Here is a 24,395-nt window from a genome sequence, read left to right as displayed (position 1 = left end):
CTGACATGATAATAAATATCCCGTGCATTAGGACGGGCATTACCTATTCTATATAATTAAGAAAAAGTGGTGGGTAATGAGAGATGAGCAAACCCCCAATACTCCTCTTCCAGCTATACCACGTCGAATGTCATGTCATACCCTCTCGATCAAAAGGAAACCAATCAATTCATATCTTCAATTACGCACCAATCAAGCAAGAAAAAAAAGGAGGAAAGAATAAAAAGGAAATTTCATAAAAACAAATAATTTAATAACTAAATTAATCAAATTTTTACATCTTAAAAATTATACTCCCTCCGTCTCTTTTTGTTCTTTACGTTTTCCTTTTTGGGTGTCCCAAAATGTTCTTTACATTTCCTTTTATATTATACATAAATAATTTAATATTCTATTAAAATTTGTGTCCAATTATTATTTTAACCAATTAAATCCATTTGGTCATTTAATCTCTCACACTTTTCCATTAGGACATTAACTTTTTCTCATTTTCCCAATATCAGAATTTTGATAAGAGTGAAAACATTATAAATAAACGTAATTTTTCCCGTTTACATAAAAACTTAGAAGAATCTTAATGCACATTAATTAGTCGTTAAAACGCGTGCAAAATACAAAACGTAAAAAACAAAAAGAGATGGAGGGAGTAATATAACTTAATTAAAGTCACACTTTCTGAAATTTTTGACCCGACCGATTGAAAATCGTTGTATTTTTAGTAATAAATGACGTTGCAAGGAAATTTAAGCATAATAAACACGTTGTTTTTACTATTGTTGGGTGTAATATGATTTTAATTTGAATTATACATCATTTTGACTAAAAATAAACTTGTGTAGGAAAATTTGTTAATTTGTGCCCGTATTTTGTATATCTATTACCTAAATTAATGAAAATACAATACACGCTTTAAAATTTCTCAACCCGTTGGATCGACCCGAACTCAAAAGTTATGGATCTTGAACAAACATTTGTAAACCCGAACCCAAAAATAACTGATCCAATTTAACTCATACCCGAAAATAATTTTTTTCAACCCGACCCGACCAATCCGTTTAACATGTCTAATTGGGGGTATCAATTTGCATTACAGTAGTCAATTATGAATAGTAATTAGCATCAAATGTTTTTGATATAAATTAGTATTATTTTTTCCAATGGTAGTTGGTTTTAAATTATTCTACTTTCCATTAAAAATCGATAATCGTATACGCATTTTTTATAATAAACGGAAACCTACCATTCTATAATTCTCAACACGATTGAGAAAAGAAAGGAAAATAATCTCGAGTAAATCAAATATCAAAAGGTTTTATTAGCAATAAGAATAAAATCTTCATTTACACCAATAAAAAAATAAAGGTTGAGCTAGAATTTAGCAATAAGAACAAAATATTCCATTGCACCCAAAAATAAAGATTTAGCTAGAATTTGTGTATATATATAATGAAAATCATAGAGTTAATCCCATATATAGTTAATCATCTTATAAAATGGAGACGATTAGTAAAGCCTTAATTTTGTTGAGTATTGTTGCCCATCTCATAATTCTAGGGCATGCTCAAAACACTACCTTGATCACCCAAACATGCAATCAAACACCAAACTACAACCTTTGTGTTTCAACATTAACCTCGGACCCGAAAACACGTTACGCAAATGATACGAGGCACCTAGCCATCATCATGGTGCTCCACGCCAATGGTTTGTCAACCAAAACCCAAAATCATATATTCGGTCTAATAAGGAACCGTGGAATTGCCGGACCGGTGAGGCAACTCCTTGACAAATGCTATCAAAATTACTCAAGAATCATCACGAATCGGCTTATTGAAACTGTAGAAGATTTGTTAGCCAAAAGGTATGCCTTTGCTCCAGATATGATGAAAAATGTACAACGTTATGTCAATGTTTGTGAGGGGAGCTTCAAGAAACCCGTCAAATCTCCCATATCTGCTGATAATAAGGCTATGTTTGACCTTTCTGGAGTTGCTTACGCTATTATTTCTCACCTAAGTAATAATAATGTAACTTAAATATAAAATATGCATTCCCTTTTTTGGTAAACTAGATGTTACGTAGTATTTGAATAATATTGCTATGTAAAAAACAAAGACTCGATAATTTGGTTTTCTTGCTTCAAATGAACCACTTTTCTTTCTATTATGTTTCTCTGATTTCTGTGTTACAAGTTGCTGCTCTTCCTCTATGCACCTTATATACAAAGGTTACCAGTTCTAACCTACCAAAATAATAGCCAAGGATCCTCCTTGGATCAATACAAAAGCTGTTGCCTAGTGTAGGCACGAAAAATTCATTAATGTGCCACGTTTGATTTTATTCGGGTCAAATAGGCAAAACATTGACTCGGTAATTATTTGACAGTCAATGATATTAATTAATTTGGGTGCATAAATTAAATTAGCCCATTTTAGTTATTTTAATCTAACCCGGATATTTTTAATTGTTAAACCTGACAAAATGGGTTAAACTGTTATAAACGGGTTATGGCTATCAAGTCCAAATCAAAGGCCCAATGTACAAAACCCTAAGAGGCTCACGCACTATAAATAGAGTTTTTTCTACTTCATTGAGGAGGGGAGAAACAGACGGCAAACCTAAATCTCTCACATATTCTCCTGCCAGTCAAGTCTCATCAAACTCTTTCTCTCCCTAGAAGAAAAACAACAAGCATTCAAAGAGGCGTGCCGTTCCATTCTAAAAGATCGACCTTGGACGAGATCAAGCCCGAAGGCCCTTATTCAAGAAAATCAATCCCGTTCGTGAGCAACACCAAATCGACATCAAACATCCCGGTGGAAGAATGAAGAACAACAAGCATACAAAACTGACGTGCCGTTCTATTCTACATCGACATTCTTGAACGAGATCAAGCCCGAAGGCCCTCATTCAAGTACAAATCAAACTAGTCCGAGAATCACATCAAATCAGTTTGTGAGCCAAGTCAAATTCAACGTGGAGATCGAATCAGAGGAGCAAATATTAGAGATTGTACCCAAATTCATCAAAAATCAATAAAATATATTTTGTTCACATTATTTTGATTCTCTTATTTTGCAGACCTGAAATTTGTGTTTACACCTAGAATCAGAAAAGACAAAAATGATAATGGCTATACAAAAATATAGTACATCGATGATTAGCCTTTATCTTGTGACTCTTGCTAATGTGGGAGGAAGTAAAAATCCCATGCTGTGATGTATCACCAAAAATATAACACCAACAAAGAGACAAAATAGAGAAAAGACAAAATTGTTTGCTGTCATATTTTTTTGGACCGATTATGGATCGAACAAATGATGTAATGGTACAAAAAATGAAATAAAATGGTATTTTTTAAATAAGAATGGCATTTTGTAAAAAATAAATGGTGTTTTGTTAAAAAATGGTACATTTTAAAAGAAAATGGTACTTGTTTTTTAAAGAATGGTACATTGTAAAAGAGAAATGGTATTTCATGTCACTTTCTCTCTCCTCTTTTTCTGTCATTCTCTTCTCTTTTATTTATTAATTTTGTCATTTTCCGATTGTCCTATTCATTTTGTCATATTCCTAATTTGTTTGATGTTGGTATAAATTTATGAAAATACCCCTGTGATGTATAGTATTTGCTCATACATCACAGCATGCCCCCTCTCCAACCTCCTAATGTGGATGGTATTAACATCAATACATGCCTATTCGATCTCAATATGCTACGTACTAGTACTGCCTACTGTTTATATCGGATAGCTTAGCGGGAGCATCGTAGCGGCATTCTGTGAGGTGTTTCAAAATACATCACAGGGGCAATTTGGTCAATAACATGTACCATTCATTAAAAAAAAAGGTACCATTTCGATAAAAACATGTACCATTTCGTTAAAAAGAGTACAATTTCATTAAAAACAGATTATTAATCCGATTAAAACATGTACCATTTCATTAACTTTTTTTGCTGTTATGTTTTTACAAATACATAACCGTTATGGATTTTGACTTCCTCTTGCTTAGCCGTAAGCAGTTCGCTCATCTCTAATTCTCCACACATAGCAATGATGAGGGTAAAACACGTGTGAGGTAATACATAACCGTTATGGATTTTGACTTCCTCTTGCTTGAGTGCTGAGGGTAAAACACCTGTGAGGTAATTGTTTTTGTTACTTCAATTATTATAGATGACTAAATTCTTTAAAATCCCGATGTTTGTGGCGATTATTGCTGTGAGTACGTGTTTCCCGTGCTCAAGCCTGATTAAATTCCCCTTTTTCCCCTTGTTAAAAAATGAAAATAAAATTGTTAGAGTAGTCCCACACTCCCACATTGGAGGTATAGGAGAAAATACCATATTATAAGTGTTTGCAGTGGAGAGTTATTGCCCAAAAATGAAGGTTTGAAAACATTACTGCAGCCACGGTACTTACCTGGAATCATATCGACCTGATAATTAACCAATGTGCTACTGCAGCTTTTTTTGTGATAAAATTATACTCCGTATACCGTATACCGTATAAACCTATTCCGTATTGAATTTGTAATACGTTGTCGTATGCCAAAAGCTATTCATAAAAACGTCGCCTGAGAGATTCGAACTCTCGCGGGGAAACCCCATGTACTTAGCAGGCACACGCCTTAACCACTCGGCCAAAGCGACAATGTGTCTTCTCACTATTCTTAATATTATATAATTCTAAATAATCTTTAATCCACTCTGAAATGTCACGATTATTATCAAAGTTGTGATCGACCTTATCCTTATGATGAACCATGCCACTGGGAGAGCATGTTGTTTTGAATGGAACACAAGAGACGTGCACGAAGAGTATTGGATGCCAAATTCTTTTATATTTTCCTTTTATGTCTGTAAAAGTTATCCAAATATTTATCATTTATGTACTTCTTTTATGTTTGCAAAGGTTATCCAAATATTCATCGAATACGTACTAATATTTTATAACACGATGTTTTACTTGCCATATGTCCACTTCTTGCATTTCTATTTTTTCTTTTCCTTTTTCTTTTAATGATTTACCCTTAAAATTGTTTTACGTTGAAAAAAAAAATTAAAAAAAAATTACATATTGCTCTCCATATGTTTTTCATTAATGTTACTTACATTCATAACATTATATTTCACCATTGGTGGAAAAAATTAATTAGTTCATTGTCATTTCAACTTTTGTATCATAGTATAGTAGGTAAATTTGATTAGAACATATAATTGTGCATAGTACGTACATATATGTATCGAGTAAATCAAATAATAAAAGGTTTATTATTCCCCAGGTTATAAAAAAAGGAGTTAAAAAACATAGACCATCCATGCCGGATGGCTTACAATTTTATTTTATTTTTTAATGATAAGTCAGATTTTTTTTCTTTTTTTGAAAGAGAGAAGAACCCGAGTGCAATGAAAATCGGGTGCACAAGTGGGCAACATTACATTAGCGTAATTGACAATTAAAGCACATTCAGTTTCCTTATTATGTCGATGTGGGATATTGAGGAACTGTAAAAGAATTGTTGAAACTGTGAGGCAACTCCTCAACAAGTGTTCTAAATACGAGTGCCTTAATCATCATGTACGGACCTGCTTATTTAAATTGTGGCTGGTTAATTGGTTAGCCAAAAACTAAGAATTCCCTCGAGACATAACGTTGAGGACACGAGGAGTACGACTGTGTGAGGGAGCATCAAGACATGAATCAAGTTTTAATGTATTTTGATAGCAAAGCAATGGTATTTTGAAGTAAATTACAAGTTTAAGATGATATTTACTGTATACACCATGATGTTAGTTTTTTTTGTTTTTGGTAAATTACAGCTTGAATTCCAGTTATCAAACAGGCCAGTTGTGAGACTACAGGACTAATCAAATGAACAAAACATAATATAAATTAGATAAATACTCCAGTTGACTAAATTATATTCTATGAAATACAATGAATCTTGACTTATGTATTATATTTTCCGGTAACTTTTGTGAAAGAGAGCCTTACCGGAAAGACCACTTTGATTGCGTAACTAATTGGTTTCATTGCTTAACTAATTAGTTATAGTGTTTTACTAATTGATTTCAGTGCTTAACTAATTAATTCAAATGCTTAACTAATTAATTTTATTGCTTAACTTATACAATACTAAGGTGGTCTTTTGTGTACGTAAGACCGCCTTATATAAAAGTTTGTAAATTTTTTTCCTCATAAAACTACTTGAATCAATCTAATGAAATTTCTTAGTGATAAGGTAAACAGTGGTCGAGAATACAAAAGTTTTTTTTAAAAAGCTACTTTATCTATATATAACTTCATATAAAAGAGAATTGGAAGTATTGCCCAAAAGGTTATTGCTACAGTGTCATCTTTTCCAATAATACCTTTTATGTCCCTTATTACTCACATTTAATGGGTTTTGAATCCGGGCCCCTAACTCCCTAAGTCAGCAAATTTTCATTTGCTTAGCCAACAAATTTAGACACTTGGCATGTCATGCTGATTTTTTTCATCATTTTTTTGGTTCAAAAGTAAAAGGTTTTATGAATTATCAGTTTATCACTAACGTATAAAAAATTAATTTAGTTTTGCGAGTTCTTGTTACTCTCGACTCAATATATAATTTTAGAAAATTAACTATTTACAATTTTATTGTGTCTTGAATTCTATGAGAAATCAAATGGAGCAACGTTTATGGACAAAGGGAGTATGTCTTTTATTTTGCATTGAGTTTGAGTTTCTATAAGCCTATAACATAACAATTACTCTTTATAAAAATTGTTGGGATAGAGGATTTTGAAGCGGAATATGTGGTCCTATAGTTTGTGTATATATGCGTGTCACTTCCTCTATTGTTTTATATTAATTTAATTTAAGATTTGAAATAAAAAAAAAATGACTAACTACAAATATTAACTAATACTCGTTCTGTTTCGAAATAATAGGGACAATTTACACGCTTGCCAATGTAAATGTTTGGACATTAATTAGTATCTCTAATTTGTATTCGTAAGAATTATAAAAAGTTGATATTCCGAGAGTATATATATCGTGACAATCAAACAAGACTTCACACGACTATATTTTTCTACCAATAAATCACAAATGATAGTAAATTCGAAATTTGTGAATAGTGTCAAAAGTCAAAGTGTCCATATTATTTCGAAACGAAAGGAGTACACATTACAAAATATTCATTTTATAGAGACGCGTAATTTCGTTTCTATATAGTCCAAATCCATCTCAAAATGATGCTTAAAGACGGATTTGAGACGGAAATAGGGCGTCTCGATAGAGGGTGTCTCAAAAAAAATTGAGGCGGAATTCTTGCAAATCCATTACAAATTTGAGACGGAATTGTTGGAATTCCATATACAATTTCATCTCAATTTTAACACTACTACAAAAATTGGCAAATAGATCTCTTAAATAAGACCCGTTATGTAAAAAACAGCTCTCTTTGATGGAGGAGACCTCATATCCCGAAACACGGGTCTCTTATAATACGTGGCCCCGTTGAAAGAAAAAGAGAAGAGCCACTATCACAGAACACGGGTCTGTTATCTTGCGTGGGTCCAATTGAAGAAAATGAAGAAATCTAATATCAAAAAACACGGGTCTCTTTTCAACACCCCTCCTTTTGCGATCTCTCTTCCTCTACTGCTCTACATGCGAGCAACCAGAAGTTAAGCATTAATTTCTCTCTCCTCTTCAACCTTCAGCAAGTTTCACTCTTTACAAAAAAAGAGGGAGTCTCAGTAGAAAACCCTAAAACCGGCAACGATGAAGAAGCTTTTGGTGCAAATCTGTGATCCAAAGAAGAAAATAATCGAGAAATTGAAGAACCGCAACCGACACCTTCTTTCCACGCTTTTAATCCAAGGCATTCCTCGCCATTCACAAATTGAACTTCAGATTTCACTGTTATTTCCCTTTCTCTTCAAAGTTCGCTACTTTTTTTGTAGTTCTGTCGTAATTAAAGGTTTTATGGTTTAAATCGGATGGTGATATTTGCCTAAGGTGTAGTTTTTTCCAATTAGGGCAACAATTTGTTCAGTTTTTTAGCATCTGTAGTGAAATTGTGACTATTGCAGGTATTGTTAGCTATGATGTTATATTTGTTAGTATAGATTTAGGTTTTATCAATTAATTCATCGATTTAATTGATCTAGTTTTTAGAAATTAGGGTTTCAATTGCGTTCAAATTGAATTGATTTTTTTTTCCTCCAGAGACAGTTTTCATTCCATTTTCTGTATCTAGTTTCTAATTGATTTTCTGTATCTAGTTTCTAATTGATGTAGTCATTGTGATAAATCTTAGCATTCTCTTATTAATTGATGTATCGTGTAAAATTATTATGATACCAAATTGGGGGCAAGGATTTGTGTGGCAGATTTTCACTACCACCAGCGAACTAACTACAAAGTAACGGTTTTTAGGCTTTATCTATCACTCTCTCCTTCTCTTGAATTTCTTTTTTCGAACTTATGAATTGCTCAAAGGATTAGAATTTCGATTAAGTTAGGTTTTCTAATTAGGACGAATTAGTTATTATTATTTGTTTATTGTGTAGCGATTTATTGAATGTTGTTAATTTCCCGGATTTTATTGATGGTAGATGAATTTTTTTATTAGTATTGAGTAGTGGAAGTTATATTATTTGAGTTGCACACTAAGTGTTTGATAAAATGCCTGAATGAGTTGTTGACTTGTGATTTATTTGTATATACCCTAAGGTGGGTCTCGTTGCTTTCTGCCGACTTCCCTCTTTGCCTCACCAACAACAATCAATCGCTTTCGTTTACCACAAATCACTCTACAAACATTGGTGTCTAACTCTATATGTCTCACCCATGGCTGAAGGTTTTCCAATTGAATTGTTTGAGTTGTTAACTCTATGTTTCTGAATTCAATTTCTCGAATTTTGAATTTTTAGGTATAGGACAGATAAGTCGAAAAGGATTGCGGCAGAAGTACGACTTGTCCTTAGGATTCAAAGTCGGATTGCTGAACATATTAGAAGTCTTGAGGAATAGGGAATTATTCAGGTTGAAGAGCTTGTCTGAATGAGCGCAATGGTTTAGGAATTGTCGAATTTACACAAGGTAAGGTAATGATTCAACTCAAGCTTTGTAATGCTTCCCTTGTCATAGGTTGATAACATGGAACTTGAACTCCAGTCTTAAGCTGGAGGCTTGTGCTATCTGACATCTATGTGAATGATCTTTTACTGGTTTCCTGTCTACACACTGACCATAATATTATTTTTATCTTTTGTCTTCCACCGTAATTCGAGCTGGGCTTGGCTAATCCTCCTGTTGCGGCCACCATTTTCTTTGGAGCTAATGACGCGGCTTTGCTTGGGAGGAATAGTGAACGGAAACATGTTCCTATTGAGGAATACAAAGAGAACCTTAGAAAGATTGTTCTGCACTTGAAGGTTATCCTTTCTCCTGTCTTTGTGAACTTATTAGTGTTAATACTTTGTTGCAACTTGCAAGTCAATAGTCTCATTTTCCAGTTCAGGATGTCTCTAAAGAATAGTCTTCTCTATTTATAATATTTACTTTCTCATTTGATTTATCTGGAAATGCTGAAATTTTCATACATACTTTTGATTCTAATTCGAGTCAATTGATTTGAGTGAAAGAGATAGTATTACTGGCAGTAGAAATATATCCTTGCGTCTAAGAATTTTCAGATTCTGGTTTCACAGTCAAATCAGGCTAATCAGTGTTATTTCATGGTTTGCGAGTATGAACACTAAAACTGTTTTGTAGGTCGTTCTTCTAAAGTTCTGTAAAAGTTGTTCCTTCTGCATATTATCAGACTTATTGGAAGTTTGGAACTTTTACTAGACCCGTTGTTTTCATGCTACATAATTTACCCTCAAGTATATTCGACTTGTATCTATGATCATCACTTTCTGCTTGTATATAATCACTTGTCCCTATAAATTGCAGAAATGCTCCCCCACCATGTTAGTGGTGCTTATATCTCCCCCACCTATTGACGAGCAAGGCCGCATGGAATATGCACAGTAAGTCTACTCTTCTTATACATGTCCGTGGTCTTTTATAAGATACACTTGTATCATTCTTTATAAATCTTTGTAGGTGGACCTTGTTTCATGCGATAACAGAAAGTATACATTAAGCAGATTAGCCATGATTCATGAATGCTGTCATCTTACGTTAGCAGAATGGTAGTTGTAGATTAATTATCAAAAGTAGGGGCATTCCTTTACTTACATATATAGATAGCTTTTCTGGTGCAATTTTGGTGAAAGAGGTTTTAATTTTCCTAGAGGATATTAGTTTCTAGAAGAAAAAGAATCCCATAGAGGTCTACTGCCATAAATCATGTTTTGAAACTTCTTTCAAAGGTCTATGTGATATAGTCGTTGTAAAGGCGAATTTTTTTATGTGCATGGGCATCTGCATATCTTGGATAGTTTAGGTCTTTAGTTTACAGTTGATTTATTTATATTCTCGGCTGCATGCTTCAAACGATATTTTCATCTGGTAAGATAATTCGTGTTGCATAGTCTGCATACAGTGTGACCGCTGTTTTGTTTTTGGAGTTTTCAACCTGCCTTGATGCTAATGCCCTTTAGTTTAGGCAACCAAATAAATTGTCCTTAATATATTGCTGGTTGTATTCGAAGTTTCATTCAGATGTTTATGTATTTTTCATCATTCATGTTATCGTTAATCGGTAAATGAGTCGATTTTTTTAAATTATGCTTTGTTTAACTACTAATTAATAGTTATGCTACTTATTACAGTTTTCTGAAAAAACTTATTCATCGGAAAATGTGGATGAGGTTAGAGACATGTCGGTCGAGTATTTGCTCAAGCAAAAAGCGGATCAAGAAAACAAAGTTGATGGTATGGAAATAACTCCATGAGTTTCAGTTCCAATTGTTGGTTAATTGGTGTGAATGATTATATTTTGGAATTGATTTTTGTTTTACGTTTTTGGAAATTGCGATGTAAAGTTTGACGCTTATGAAAATCACAGTTTATGTAAAGCTTGCATTTTGAGCATTACTTGTTGGAAATAATTTTTTTGGTAATATATGGGTTATGGACTTGTTCTCGAATTATTACAAATTATTTATTATAACAGGTGTGGTTTTGTGCGTTTGATGCCGGTTGGCCGGTATTTATAGAGGTGTAAACGCAGGTTGAATATGCATATTAATTAGTTCTTAATATATCGCTGATCGACCAGGTGTATTATTTTGCTATTATCGTTTTTTTTAAACCCGTCAGGTGTAATAAAGGCTCTCTAGTTATAATAAAAAAAAATTCAAAGAGACCCCATATCTAAGATATTAGGTCTTAGTTTGTAAAAAAAAATAAAAAAATAAATAACAAAGAGACCCCTTATCTATATATGAGGTCTTAACTGCTTTAATAAACAAAAATAAAAATATTCAAAGAGACCTCCTATCCTACTTATGGGGTCTGAACCATTTAAAAAACAGATCTCCCATCTCTAATAAGGGGTCTCTTTCCCTTCTAAATTATTTTCACCAGCTTTTACATAAGAGACCCTCTTTCTTACGTGGGGGGTCTCTAGATTTTAACAAACAGACCCCCTCTCGATGAGGGAGTCTCTTTATCAAAGAGACCTGTGAGATAGAGACCCCTTGAAAGGAGATCTCTTCAGCCATTTTGGAAGGGTCTCTTTGCCCTTTTTTGTAGTAGTGTAATTTAGAGACGAAATTTTAGTAATTTGTCTCAAATTTGAGACGTTTATTGTATCCGTCTCAAAATCCATCTCTAATTGATTCATAATTTTGTAGTAACAAAGTAAGAAAGAGTAGTAACAAGTGATACATAAATTTTAGGGCAGAAGATTTTAACTTATCAAAGTAATAATGATATACTATAATATCGTGTACATCGGGATAACTTCTACCCACTTGTACATTAACAACTTTTAACATGTTTCATTAACTTTTTATAGTATGATTTTTTTTAAATAAATAAATTTTTAAGAATTACATTTTACCTTTATACATTGCATTAAGAATTAATGAGTGTAATGATTTTAGTGATTTTTTTTTCAATAAAAATTATTCCTCCAAAATACAGAATTTTAATTAACTCTTAATTTTGTAATTGTAATTCCGTATTCATTACACCATCACGTACTTGCAAATATCAAATTTTAGTTTAATACCATTACTTTAATTATATGGCCTATTTAATTTGGTGGATCGTCACTTGTATAATCTGAAAATTAATTTCCACTAACACTTAATTTCAGCTAATAATGATCATGTTAGCTGCATTCAAGTCACATTATTGGCGATGAAGCTCATTCGAAACATGTGAATAAAATGCACCTAAGGTTACAAATACAAAAACCAATTAATTATAGAAATTTAAATTGACACGAATTAAAGCAAATGCTTACGTAGTTATTTGATCAAAATCCGTATTAATTTTATTAGTCATGAGAAGTATATGATTATTACTACTTCTTTCGTATTTCATTATCTGGTGCACTTTGACCAATGAAGATCGAGTTTAAGGAGAAACAATTGTTTTTATTTAAAAAAGATACAAGTGGAGTAAGTCGAGAACAACTCATTGTAATAAAAGATAATACGGGTATTAAATTATTCAAAGAATGTAAATGTAAGGAAAACAAAATAAAGTAGGTGAGAGATGGGACCATGAGAGGATAAGTATATATTATTAAAATGTGAAAACATACCAAAAATGAAAAGTACATCATTTATTGAAAAACGATTGTTTTAGAAAAATGCATCATTAAATAAAATACGGAGGGACATAGATTTTCTTGTATAATTTATTTTTATCCCATCGAAATTCGGCCTATGTTTAATAATTACCTCAACACTACAATTATACGGAGTATATAAATTCGTTACGGATTTTATAAACATAATTTATTTTTGATATACTTAACTTATTTTTACTAAATATTTTTTTAAAAGGTGGAGTAGATAGATCCTAACATAGAATAACTCAAGGGAACAAAACGGGCATTTTTTATTTTTTATTTTTTATTTTTTGAGAATAGCATTAAATATTTAATTTAAAGAAAAATAAGTTTTAGGTGTAGGAAATATAATTTAAATAAGTCAAATTTCAATAAGTTCGGATACATTAGGTATAATTTCAATAAAAGGAAAATTCTTGTGAAAAGGATGTACCCTTGGCATACAAGTGGATAATAGTGGATAATTAAAATGTAATTATAGATGTACTATATAGAGTACATCATACAAGACTTTGGAAATATATATATATATATATATATATATATATATATATATATATATATATATATATATATATATATATATATATATATATATATATATATATATATATATATATATATATATATATATTTTAAAATATAGAAATTATGTTGATCCAAATTATTTTTTACGGAGTATTTGTTAGTTTTGATTTCTATTATAGATGTCATATGACTACTCTATGAATGAACTACTTTTATCTTTTTAAAAAAAATAAAGAATTAAAGAAGAAAGAGAAATGACTTAAAAGTGAAATACTCTTGCATTGGTAAAGAGGAATAAACAAACAAATGTTCTTTACCAACACTTTAAAAATTATAAACTATAACCAAACCTAAGAAACATTAACCACAAACAAGTACTTAATTCAAAAGAAAAAATATATATATAATTTTTAATATATAAAACACCAAGTTGACTACCGCGTGGTTCAACTAGTCTATATATAAAGAGACAAGAAAGATAATTAAAACTTCTCATCTACGGTAGATGGTAATCAATTCACTTAGAATAGCATAATGAAAAAGTTGATTAAATATTTAAGACAACAATAGGATCATCACGATCCTCAGTCAAGTCTTCAATGGATAACTTTTCGAAATTTGCTATATATAGATCTCTAAACTTAAACCGTTTTAGCGTATAAATCAATGAGAATTAAGAAACGACCAGAACGTTTTAGGAATTTTCTATGTATAACGTCAATTAGGAAATTACAAGTAAAGAAATGACCAGAACGTTTTACAACCATGTCGATTTTTTTCTTTTGTGAACAAAAAATAGCTTTAGTTGTCCATTATAAGATACAACCAGTTATACGATAAAGATAATAAAAGTTATGTGTGAAATTTATATTCGATATTATAAAATTCCAACATTTTAATCTTACTGAAGTCATATAACTTTTCAGATTTTAGAAGTAAAAAGTTAAGGAACATAAAGCAAAATATTCATGTATTTTTTATGTTGACGCCATCAGTCTAAGTTAAACTTGGGGGTCGATCAACCAAATTGGTAAGAGAAAAAACGACGGCAGTTTGGTAAAGTAATAAAATCAGATTCAACAACCATAAAAATTCATAATACAGTAACAAATCCATAAATCCATTTGTTACAGCTCCCAAAGTCCCAATCTATTGTAGATTTATAGATGGGTACGTATTACGTAATCACACCATTAGTTAAGTATTTAAGTGTAACGTTATTAAACATGACTAAATTTCTTTAAAATAGCGATATGGGTCGCGATTATAACTGTAGTATGTGCCTCTCCTTGTAAAAAAAAAATAAAAAAAATCATTACCCTTAATTGAGTAGTCCCATATTAGAGAAAGATAAAATACTAAGTTATAATCTTGAGATGAGACTAGAACCTATCTACCCAAAACTTGCCCCGAATTCGGATAATCCGAGTGGTAACAATAAAAAACAGAAATCTTGAGAGGTTTTAAAAATTGCTGCATCCAGGGTTCGAACATGGAATCATATCGACGAAATTACATATATACTTTGTATTAATTTAAAAACGTTGTCATATGCAAAAAACGTCGCCTGAGAGATTCGAACTCTCGCGGGGAAACCCTATGTACTTAGCAGGCACACGCCTTAACCACTCGGCCAAAGCGACAATGTGATTTTTTGATATTCTTGTTAGTATTTAATAACCACTGGGAAAGCATGCTCTCTTGAATCAAACATAAGAGGCGCGCACTCTGAAATGTCTGGATGCCAAATTCTTTATGTATTCCTTTTATCAGTTTATGTTTGCAAAGTATATATCCAAATATTCATCATTTATGTACTCCTTTTATGTTTGCAAAGGTTATCTCGCGGACAAGTACAATCTCACACGAACCTAATTTTGATCTTGAATCCCGGTATGCATATTGTGGAACTATTAATGATCAGTGCCGGGGCGACGATTACGCCTTGATAATTGGCCTTTGTGCAATTTTTTTAAAAACGGGCCATCAATTCATTAATTTAATCGGATATCTAATTTTTATTAAATAAAAAACGTTCACTTGATTGTGAAAATTTGTCAAAGTGAAAAACATAACAAAATCCGTTAGTAGGAGGTAATAAATGATAATTATACAATGAATTTGTTAAGGAAAGTCATATACCAACACCTATAAATCTATGATAATGCTAATTCACTTCAATTATCTCATTTTTCTCATAATTTTCATCAACCAATGATGGTAACGAGAGGAAATTAATTTTTTGAAGAAAACAAAAAACAAATGTATGCAGAGTATTACATTGGACTTTTAGAGCCTAAAGGCTTCAAACCACACAAAGTTTCTAAAGTACAAGGATCATATAACAGATTAACAGCACACCACTAAGATGGTACGTAGTGGCCATTGCAAAAGAAAATAGGTTGGCACACCACCATTTATTTATTCTATATATATTACCACGTTTTAAGTTATTGGTTCATGAATCATGACATTATCACAAGCCAGTACGTCATCTTATTTCCCGTACGTGATTATAGTACCTGAAAAAGAAATAAACAAAAATGAGATATTAGAGCGCCACGTAGAAAAATCTAATGGCTTTGGCTAATGGAGGAATATTTGTTGAAATATTAGAGCGCCACCTGCGATTACTAATGGTTTCGGCCAATGAAAAATAAGATTTCTAATTTCTTTTTGAATTAAAAAAATCAAGTGCCACATAGATAATTAATTAGGTGCCACGTAGATATTTTAATTTATTAATTACTAGTATATACAACTCCATCGAAAATCAAACACTCTAATAATTACAAAATAATCGATTTCCAAGCAGATAATTAATTAGGTGCAACGTAGATATTTTAATTAATTAATTAATTACTAATATATACAACTCCATCTAAAATCAAACACTCTAATAATTAAAAAATAAATCTAAAATAAAAGTCATCCAAAATCAAACAATAATCTAAAATAAAATAAATAAAATTCAATTCAAAATAAAAAATTAATCCAATTTTAGAGCGCCTTGTAGAAAAATCTAATGGTTTCTTCCAATGAAAAATAAGATTTCAAAATTAATTTTGAATCAAAAAGTCGAGTGCCACGTAAAGAAATTATTAAGTGTCACGTAGATATTTTTTATTAATTAATTATTAATATTACGCATATACAATTTCATCCAAAAACAAACACTCTCGTAATAAAAAAAAATCTAAAATGAAATTGAATGCAAAATCAAAAACTAATCTAATCTAATATATAAAAGTGGTATATACGTAGCATTTTTATTTAAACATAACAATTTAATAGAATCCTTACATCGTACGGGCTAAAATTTAGTATAGGCTAGGGGTGAGTTAAGTGGATGATGAATTGTCGTTTTTTTAAATTTAGTTTTACATTACATGTTGCATATTTAGTTTAGATAAACTTCGGTGAATTCCATATTTTGATATAATAAATTTTCAATAAAGTATTTACGAAGTACAAAATCAAAGTTGTTATAGATAATTATTAACTTATACGGAGTATTTTTTATGGATATTTAATTTCTTTATAAATTGTAATATTATTCATTTTTTTTGAAAACATATTAGAATAATTTATTTATATGTTTTAACATTTCATAAATTATGAAATAATAAATTTTCATTAAAGTATTTACGAATTACAAAATCAAAGTTGTTATGGAAATTTATTAACTTGTATGTGTTATGAATATTTAAATTTTGAATTGTGATGTACGGAGTAATTACTTTTTGTATATGTTTTAATTAATTTGGTTAGTTTTTAAAGAACAAGTGGTTTACCCGTAAATAATTGTGGGCGTGTTTGATTTTTAATGTTTTTAATTTAGACATATATGGATGATATGTTTGTTACCCTTACCGACAATTTACATATACAGTATGAACCATTTATGGCCGAAGTCTCATTTTCCATTGACTTTTAACTTAAATGGGATAGTTTTATTTTTGTATTGTACAATGTTTCCACAATACTGTTGTTATTGCCCCGAATTTCCCACCTTTGTGAGTTTAAGTTAATTTGACAGTTAATTAGTGGTTTTATAGTTTTTTTCAAAACATGCCCACAATTGTTTACGGGTAAACCACTTGTTCTTTAAAACTAACCAAATTAATTAGTGAGTTTAAGTCAATTTGACAGTTAATTAGTTATTTTATAGTTTTTTTCAATAGCTTTATATTTTAGTAGTTGTATGGTTTGTACCATCCATTAGAGATGTGAGTTTACATACAACAAAAAATATGTATTTTGTTACTACTCCCTCTATCCCGAAATACTCGCATCGGTTTGAGCGGCACATAATTTGAGCGGCACATAATAAATTTTCAATAAAGTATTTACGAAGTACAAAATCAAAGTTGTTATAGATAATTATTAACTTATACGGAGTATTTTTTATAGATATTTAATTTCTTTATAAATTTTAATATTATTCATTTTTTTTTGAAAACATATTAGAATAATTTATTTATATGTTTTAATATTTCATAAATTATGAAATAATAAATTTTCATTAAAGTATTTACGAATTATAAAATCAAAGTTGTTATGGAAATTTATTAACTTGTATGTGTTAGGAATATTTATCTTTTGAATTATGATGTAATTACTTTGGCGTGTTTGATTTTTAATTTATTTTAATTTACACATATATGGATGATATGTTTGTTACCCTTACCGACAATTTACATGTACAGTATGAACCATTTATGGTCGAAGTCTCATTTTCCGTTGGTTTTCAACTAAACGAGATAGTTTTTTTTGTATTGTACGATGTTTCCACAATACTGTTGTTATTGCCCCGAATTTCCCAGTTTTAGTCAATTTGACAGTTAATTAGTGGTTTTATAGTTTTTTTCAATAGTTTTTATATTTTAGTAGTTGTATGGTTTGTACCATCCATTAGAGATGTGAATTTACACACAACAAAAAATATGTATTTTGTTACTACTCCTTCTATACCGAAATACTCGCATCGGTTTGAGAGGCACATAATTTAAGGCAATTTAATTGACTTATTACTTAATTAGATGCTAGTTGATATTAGATATTTTTTTTAATGTAGTTAGTGGGAAATGTGTCAAATTTTTGAGGTTGGTGGGGAGGGGGTGATTTTTTTTAATATTTTTTAGGAAAATTTGTAATTATTAATCCAACCTTTGCCAGATTTTCTTTAATTAATCCTACCTATGCGATATTTCTAAATAATCCAACCTTTATGACCCAACTACTATTATTAAGCCTAACAAGTTACTAACCTGCTATAGGAGGTATTCACCCTTACGTGTTATATAACAATTATAATTCCCCCCCCCCCCCTTATTTTCTTTAATTGCTATTTTAATTTTCGTTCCTCTCTCCTCTGCGATTTTCTGCTTCATCTCTGCACTCCTCTCCATTATTTCTCTTCTACCTCTTCTCCACCATTGTCGATCCCTCATACCTCTCCATTCGAAGTTCGTCAAAAATAATCAGCAATTGCTATGGCTGGGGTAAAGCAATTGCCTGATGGATCTGGATCTTTTTCAAATTCAAGGTTATAATTTTCTTTCTAATTTTCCAACAAGACCAAATTAACCAACACCCCACAACATAAAAAAAAAACTATATATATTATTGCAACAGCTCGGGTTTTTACGAACTGACCATCAAGGAAGCCCAAAATTCAAAACTTACCAAAAAAAGGAACAAAAACGCTAAGGTTTGTAAGTTCACCTTCAATTGTACGATTTTGGAGACGAAATTTGTTTGAGCTAGTTTATTCTTTTGGGTTGTTTCTTGCTAGGTTAGTGTGCTACAATTTGGTCAGCATGACCAAAGTTATCCCGCGCTTTCTGATGTGTTGTCGTTCTCTCTGTTGGCTGATATGGTATGGCTGATATACTGTTCTGCTTGGGTTGTGCTGGCTGCTTTGGTGTGGGATTTAGAAGTCAGTTCTTGTTCTGTTCTTGGTTTGTATCTTGGCTCTGTTGGCCATCTCAGTTCCTTGGTGACATATGGGTTAGGTTTTGTGGTTATGATGTTGTCCGATAAGTTAGTGACTAGGTAAGGGTGTAGCTGCAATCGTCGGGCTATACAGAAAGTTAAGGGCTCTAAAACATTAAATATATTTCAAATTTAGAGTTATAATTGCATCAAAAACGTTACTAAGCTAATTTTCAGAAGTAATCGGGGCCTTTACTTTTGAATTATTTTGATTTACTTTTTGGGGTTTTTGCTTTACTTTTATTTGTTCTATTTAAAAACATTATCCTACTAGCTCAATTGGTAGAGCATTGTGCAAATGCACAAAAAATGCGGGGTTCAAATCCCACGTAGGTTTGTTTACTTTTTAGTTTCCTTCAAATCTTCTTGGGACACTGTTGGTAAATACTTTTAAAACTTTTTATTTACTTTTGAGATTTTTTAATTTACTTGTGAGTTAATATTATTTACATTTAAGTTTTTTTTTTATATAAAATAGAGAACTTTTATTACCAAAAGGTAGAAAACACAAGTAGAAACCAAACTAAAAAACAATAGACAATGCATCTAACCAAAGTATGTCAAACAAATAGCTATTCAAGAAGCATACCTTTTCTTCATATTGATCAATATCTGGATATATCGCAGCAATCAGTGCATCATAATCAGGATCATCTCTTAAAGACTGACGACTAGCACAATGCAAGCGGCACGCAGGGCATTCATTGTTCCTGCAAATCTGGTTGCAACTTCAGATGATTGACTGTAGTATCAAGTCAATATGACTCAACTCGTGCAATTGCAAGCTAGAATAGTGCAGGCCCCAAATAGTCAGCAGGCTGCCACAAAATATTTGAGATACTTTGATTTACTGTTGAATTTTTTTGATTTACTTTTATTGAATTTTACTTTACTTTTATTTGATGGCAAATGATATTTGCAGCCCTTAGGGCTGTAAATAAGCATTAAATACTCCTAAAATATTCTTATATTTTCAAGATAAATAGAATCTAGTAGGAGAATTTAATACACATAAATAAATTTCATATAAAAACCTCATTAATTATTTACTGTTACACTAATCAACATTAACCTCTGCCATTTTTCTTCTACTCATTTTCATACCTCTTCAGAATTTGGTTTATCTCTGGCATGTTCTTTATTTTTGTTGCTTTTTTACTTTTGAATTTAATCCTCATATAAAAAAAATGATTTTTTTGTTTTGTACGTAGTATTAATTGGGTGTTTGGTTTTGTTTGCTTAATGATATAAAAACAACTTATTATTTGTTTGCTTCCGCATATGAGCACAACTTATTAGTATTTCTGAAACAAACAGAAGACATAATTCTAATTAAGTACGGAGTTTTCATGATAAGTTGTGCTTCTAATTGATTTGGTTAGCTCTGTATGATGAGTAATTTTGTTTTCTTAATGTATGAACGAAGTATATATAATTCGGTTAAATGTTCTTTAATAAAATTATGCCGTCCAAAAAGTTTAGCTGTGAGTTACGTGACCAAAATTAGAACTCTAATTTGTTAAAAAATAAAATAAAATTGGAACTCTAAATTTGTTGTTATGAAGTGCATTAATTAGGTTAACAAATTACGGAGTAATTTTTTTTATTCGTTCAATTAGATTCCTTTAAAACTATAAAATATGCATTAAATAGTGAGTTTTGCTAACTTTTATTCGCAGGCCTAAGGGCTGCATATATCAAAATCCTTATTTGATTTTAGTTTTTGTTCCAGAAATATTTTGATTTACTTTTGATTTATTATGATTTACTTTTGAGTTTGTTTTTCATATACTTTTAGAGACAACCTATGTAGGAATCGAACCTACATCCCCTATGCATCTGCATAGTGCTCTACCATTTGAGCTAATAGGTTTAAAGGAAGAATAATATTGACGCTTCATTATTATTATTAAGTTTACTTTGAGAGATTTAATTAACTTTTAGATTAATTTAGTTTACTTTTGGAAAACAAAACAGGAAACAACAAGTCAACTTTGGCCAGGCTACCAAAGTTGACTTATAAACCGAACCATCAGCCCTACACAACAATCCAAGACCCTATTGTTAAGATCCACCCTCAATGAAGACTTACCGTGTCCCCAAATCTTTTCGTTTCTTTTTACCTGTACCAAATAAACCCACAACAATTTGGCAGCATGTAACACAGGGGGACATGCCATACATGAAAACCAAAATAAATAAAACTCCTCTATGTACCACTCGTGTACAATTTTTGAAGCTATTGCACGGAAATTGGTGTTTATCAATCAGGTACACAAGTACTACTGTCACAATAGCTACAAATTTAGTAATGAGGAAATGGAATGGTAGATGATAGTTTACACAAGTTCAGGAATTTATGATACTGAAACCAGATTTATTAAAGAAGACACACCTATTTTAACTTAGAGCCAATATAATCTTATGGGCTAATATCAGATTGCAGTATAAAAACCCTCTTAGCTCCTTCCTTGGATCGAGTGATTTGGTACTATAAGATGTTAAATATGGCTAGGTGATCCTAATTCCTAAATTTTCTAGTTTACAAATTTCACTGAAACTTTATTTTGAGAGAGGGAATGAGGTTAGCAACCTTAGGTTATGTAGAAAAGAACATGAGATGTGTTTGTGATTTTGCAATATAAATACATACTGTATCTTTTTGTGAAATGATTTAAGCAAAGGGATAAAGCTGTCAGCATTATAAATTTCTGATGGATTCAAGGCTGTAACACCATTATTGCTAACCATGAAACAAGAAGCACGACTAACAGGAAAGACTCTAATCTTTGCACTGACTGTGCACCATCCCTAGTCAACTAAGGTTGTAACACCCCGACCTCTAATTCAATTATTAAAGCATAATTAGCAGCGGAATTAACCTAATTTGGTCGGGACATTACCTGCCGTAATTCCGTCTTAGAAATTACAAGGCAACATCATACATAAGCCATAAAAACCTCCAATTTAATATAATAATCCTTTATATTCCCAAAATTCAAGTACATAAATTACTAAAAGTCTTTAATTAAACTATTAAAACATTAAGCATAAACTAGGTGAATAATATTAAAGTGAAATTCCTCGCCACTACTCGTGTCCCTCGTTCCGCGCAGTACCTAAAACGGAAAACAAAACGGTGAGCCGAAGACTCAGTAACGACAACCTAAGCAACGTAAATTCATTTCAACTCATTTTATTTAATAACACAGGGAGAATAGAATGGGTAAAACATTTAATAAAACATCATATTTAATTCATTCATAAAAACCTTTTAATGAAAACGTCATTCATAAACTTTTAATTAACATGCTAGCTGTCGGCAAGTACGAACCGTGAAGGAATTCTCCACTGGGCCTGGGCCCATAAGAGCCTGGGCTCATCATCGTAACATGGGCCTGGGCCCTGAGCTTGGGCTCATAAACCATGGGAGCCTGGGCTCGTGATCCATGGGTGGACAGGTGTCCGTGGTGCATGCATGACCGATAGATAGGAAGATGGTAGTTTATATACCGCCAGACAAACCAGGTCTTTCACTTTCATTTATCATGTTGTATGTATTCTTACCAAGCCTTGGCTTGTATTTCAGTTGAAACAACATAACACTTTTAGATCCTGGGAATCGGATCACTAAAACATCATTTCATTCATGGTTTCTCATAAACATCATTTTATGAGAAAACTCAATCAAATCATATTATAAAGAATAATTAAAACAAATCACAATTCATTCCCACAATCCATAAAACATGTCAAAACATTTAATTCATAAATCCAATCATAATGTCATAATTTCATAATACATTTATAAGGGGATTGCGGGTACTAGCAATAGCCGTTACCTCAACCGTTGTTCTATACTTCCTGTTTGATGGATCGTTCTTCCTGAGCTCCAAGTTCGATTTCTTTCAGAATATTAAATTATTGAATTAGTACTTAAAACGATAAATAATCTAAAATGATATTTTATAACTAAATAATTTTATAAGTAATGATTTTATAAATAACGAATTCTAAAAAAAAAAAAAATTCATAATTTAACAAAAATCTTATCAATTGAAACTTTAAGAATATAATTTTATAATTCATAAATCAATTTACATGAGAATTATTTAAATTCCATTTTATTTAACTGCAGCTAGTAATTTATTTTATTAAAATCAATAATTAAACCTGAAAAATAATAAATTATTTTATTAGTAAATAATTATATAATAAAAATTATTAAAACACGAAAATTAATAAACTAGGAAATCTGAAAACACAATTAGCTTTTAACTCACCCAAAAGCCCAAATGAAATATGGCCCAACTTATTATGGGTTTGAGGAGAATCAATTAAGTTTCAAATTGAAACTTAATTGATTTTGGTTTTCTGGGAATGGAAAACACGAGCAGGCAGGGGAGGGGTGCACGAGAAGAGGAAGGGAGGAGGGAGATTGGGTTCGGGTCCTGGGTGGCGCAAAAGCACCGGAGACGCGTCAGGAGGCTCCGGTGATGGTGGGTGGTTCGCGGCGGCGCGTCGCGAAGGAGAGGGAGGACGAAAAGTGGCGGAAAAGCAGGGGAGTTTAGGGTGTTCTCCGGTCAGTTATGGGCGGAGGGGAGGACGACACAGGGGAGGAGAGGAAGGAAGGGTGGGGTGACTCGACGCCGGAGGCGACGGAGCAGCAAGAAAGAGGGTGGTGAGTGGCGCGAAGGAGAGGAGAAACAGGGGAGATTTGCGTGGTGTTTCGCGGTGGTTCTGGGCCGTCGGGCAATGCAGGGTGGTTGTAGAGAGGTTAGGTGATGGTGGTATTGGTGGCTGGAGGTGGTGGTGCTGAGTTGGTGGTGGTGGGTGTGGTGTTGCGCGGCAGGGAAGGGGGAAGGCAAGGGTTACGTCGAGAGGGAAAGCAGAGGAGGGGAGATTTGGTGAGGTTGTGGTGTTCGGTGGTGCTGGGGGACAACGACGGTCAGGGTGGTTGAGGTGGTTGTTGGATGGTGGTGGTCAGTGGTGGATGCAGTGGTGGCCTACGGTGGTTGCTGGTGGTTCGAACAAAGGAGCAAGGGAGTGAGAGTTTCAGTTTTTGGTAATTGATTTTTGATGTTGAATGTCTGAAATTGGAAGGGAATTTGTAT

At 31.9% G+C, this 24,395-nt stretch overlaps 1 protein-coding gene, 1 long non-coding RNA gene and 2 other non-coding genes across 4 annotated transcripts; 2 read left to right on the top strand and 2 right to left on the bottom strand.

Moving 5' to 3' along the window:
* Positions 1–1,481: 1,481 nt before the first annotated feature.
* On the top strand, positions 1,482–2,172 carry LOC130470672 (cell wall / vacuolar inhibitor of fructosidase 1-like). The gene has a single exon (XM_056841198.1). The coding sequence runs from the start codon at positions 1,494–1,496 to the stop codon at positions 2,034–2,036; it is 543 nt and encodes a 180-aa protein (XP_056697176.1). The 5' UTR covers positions 1,482–1,493; the 3' UTR covers positions 2,037–2,172.
* Positions 2,173–4,572: 2,400 nt separating this feature from the next.
* On the bottom strand, positions 4,573–4,654 carry TRNAS-GCU (transfer RNA serine (anticodon GCU)). The gene has a single exon. It is a non-coding gene; the product is annotated as a tRNA-Ser (tRNA).
* Positions 4,655–9,317: 4,663 nt separating this feature from the next.
* LOC130470723 (uncharacterized) lies at positions 9,318–11,073 on the top strand. The gene is made up of 3 exons (XR_008931445.1): positions 9,318–9,433; positions 9,957–10,033; positions 10,781–11,073. It is a non-coding gene; the product is annotated as an uncharacterized lncRNA (long non-coding RNA).
* A 3,772-nt stretch (positions 11,074–14,845) lies between these two features.
* On the bottom strand, positions 14,846–14,927 carry TRNAS-GCU (transfer RNA serine (anticodon GCU)). The gene has a single exon. It is a non-coding gene; the product is annotated as a tRNA-Ser (tRNA).
* Positions 14,928–24,395: the final 9,468 nt, after the last annotated feature.

This window comes from Spinacia oleracea, chromosome 3, assembly GCF_020520425.1.
Source record: "Spinacia oleracea cultivar Varoflay chromosome 3, BTI_SOV_V1, whole genome shotgun sequence".
NCBI lineage: Eukaryota > Viridiplantae > Streptophyta > Magnoliopsida > Caryophyllales > Amaranthaceae > Spinacia > Spinacia oleracea.
Note: the sequence above shows the minus strand (reverse complement) of the source record. Positions and strands in the feature narration are given on the sequence as shown.

Coding starts and splice junctions, on each gene's coding strand:
- LOC130470672 (XM_056841198.1), top strand. CDS start 1,494: ATGGAGACGATTAGTAAAGCCTTAATTTTGTTGAGTATTGTTGCCCAT.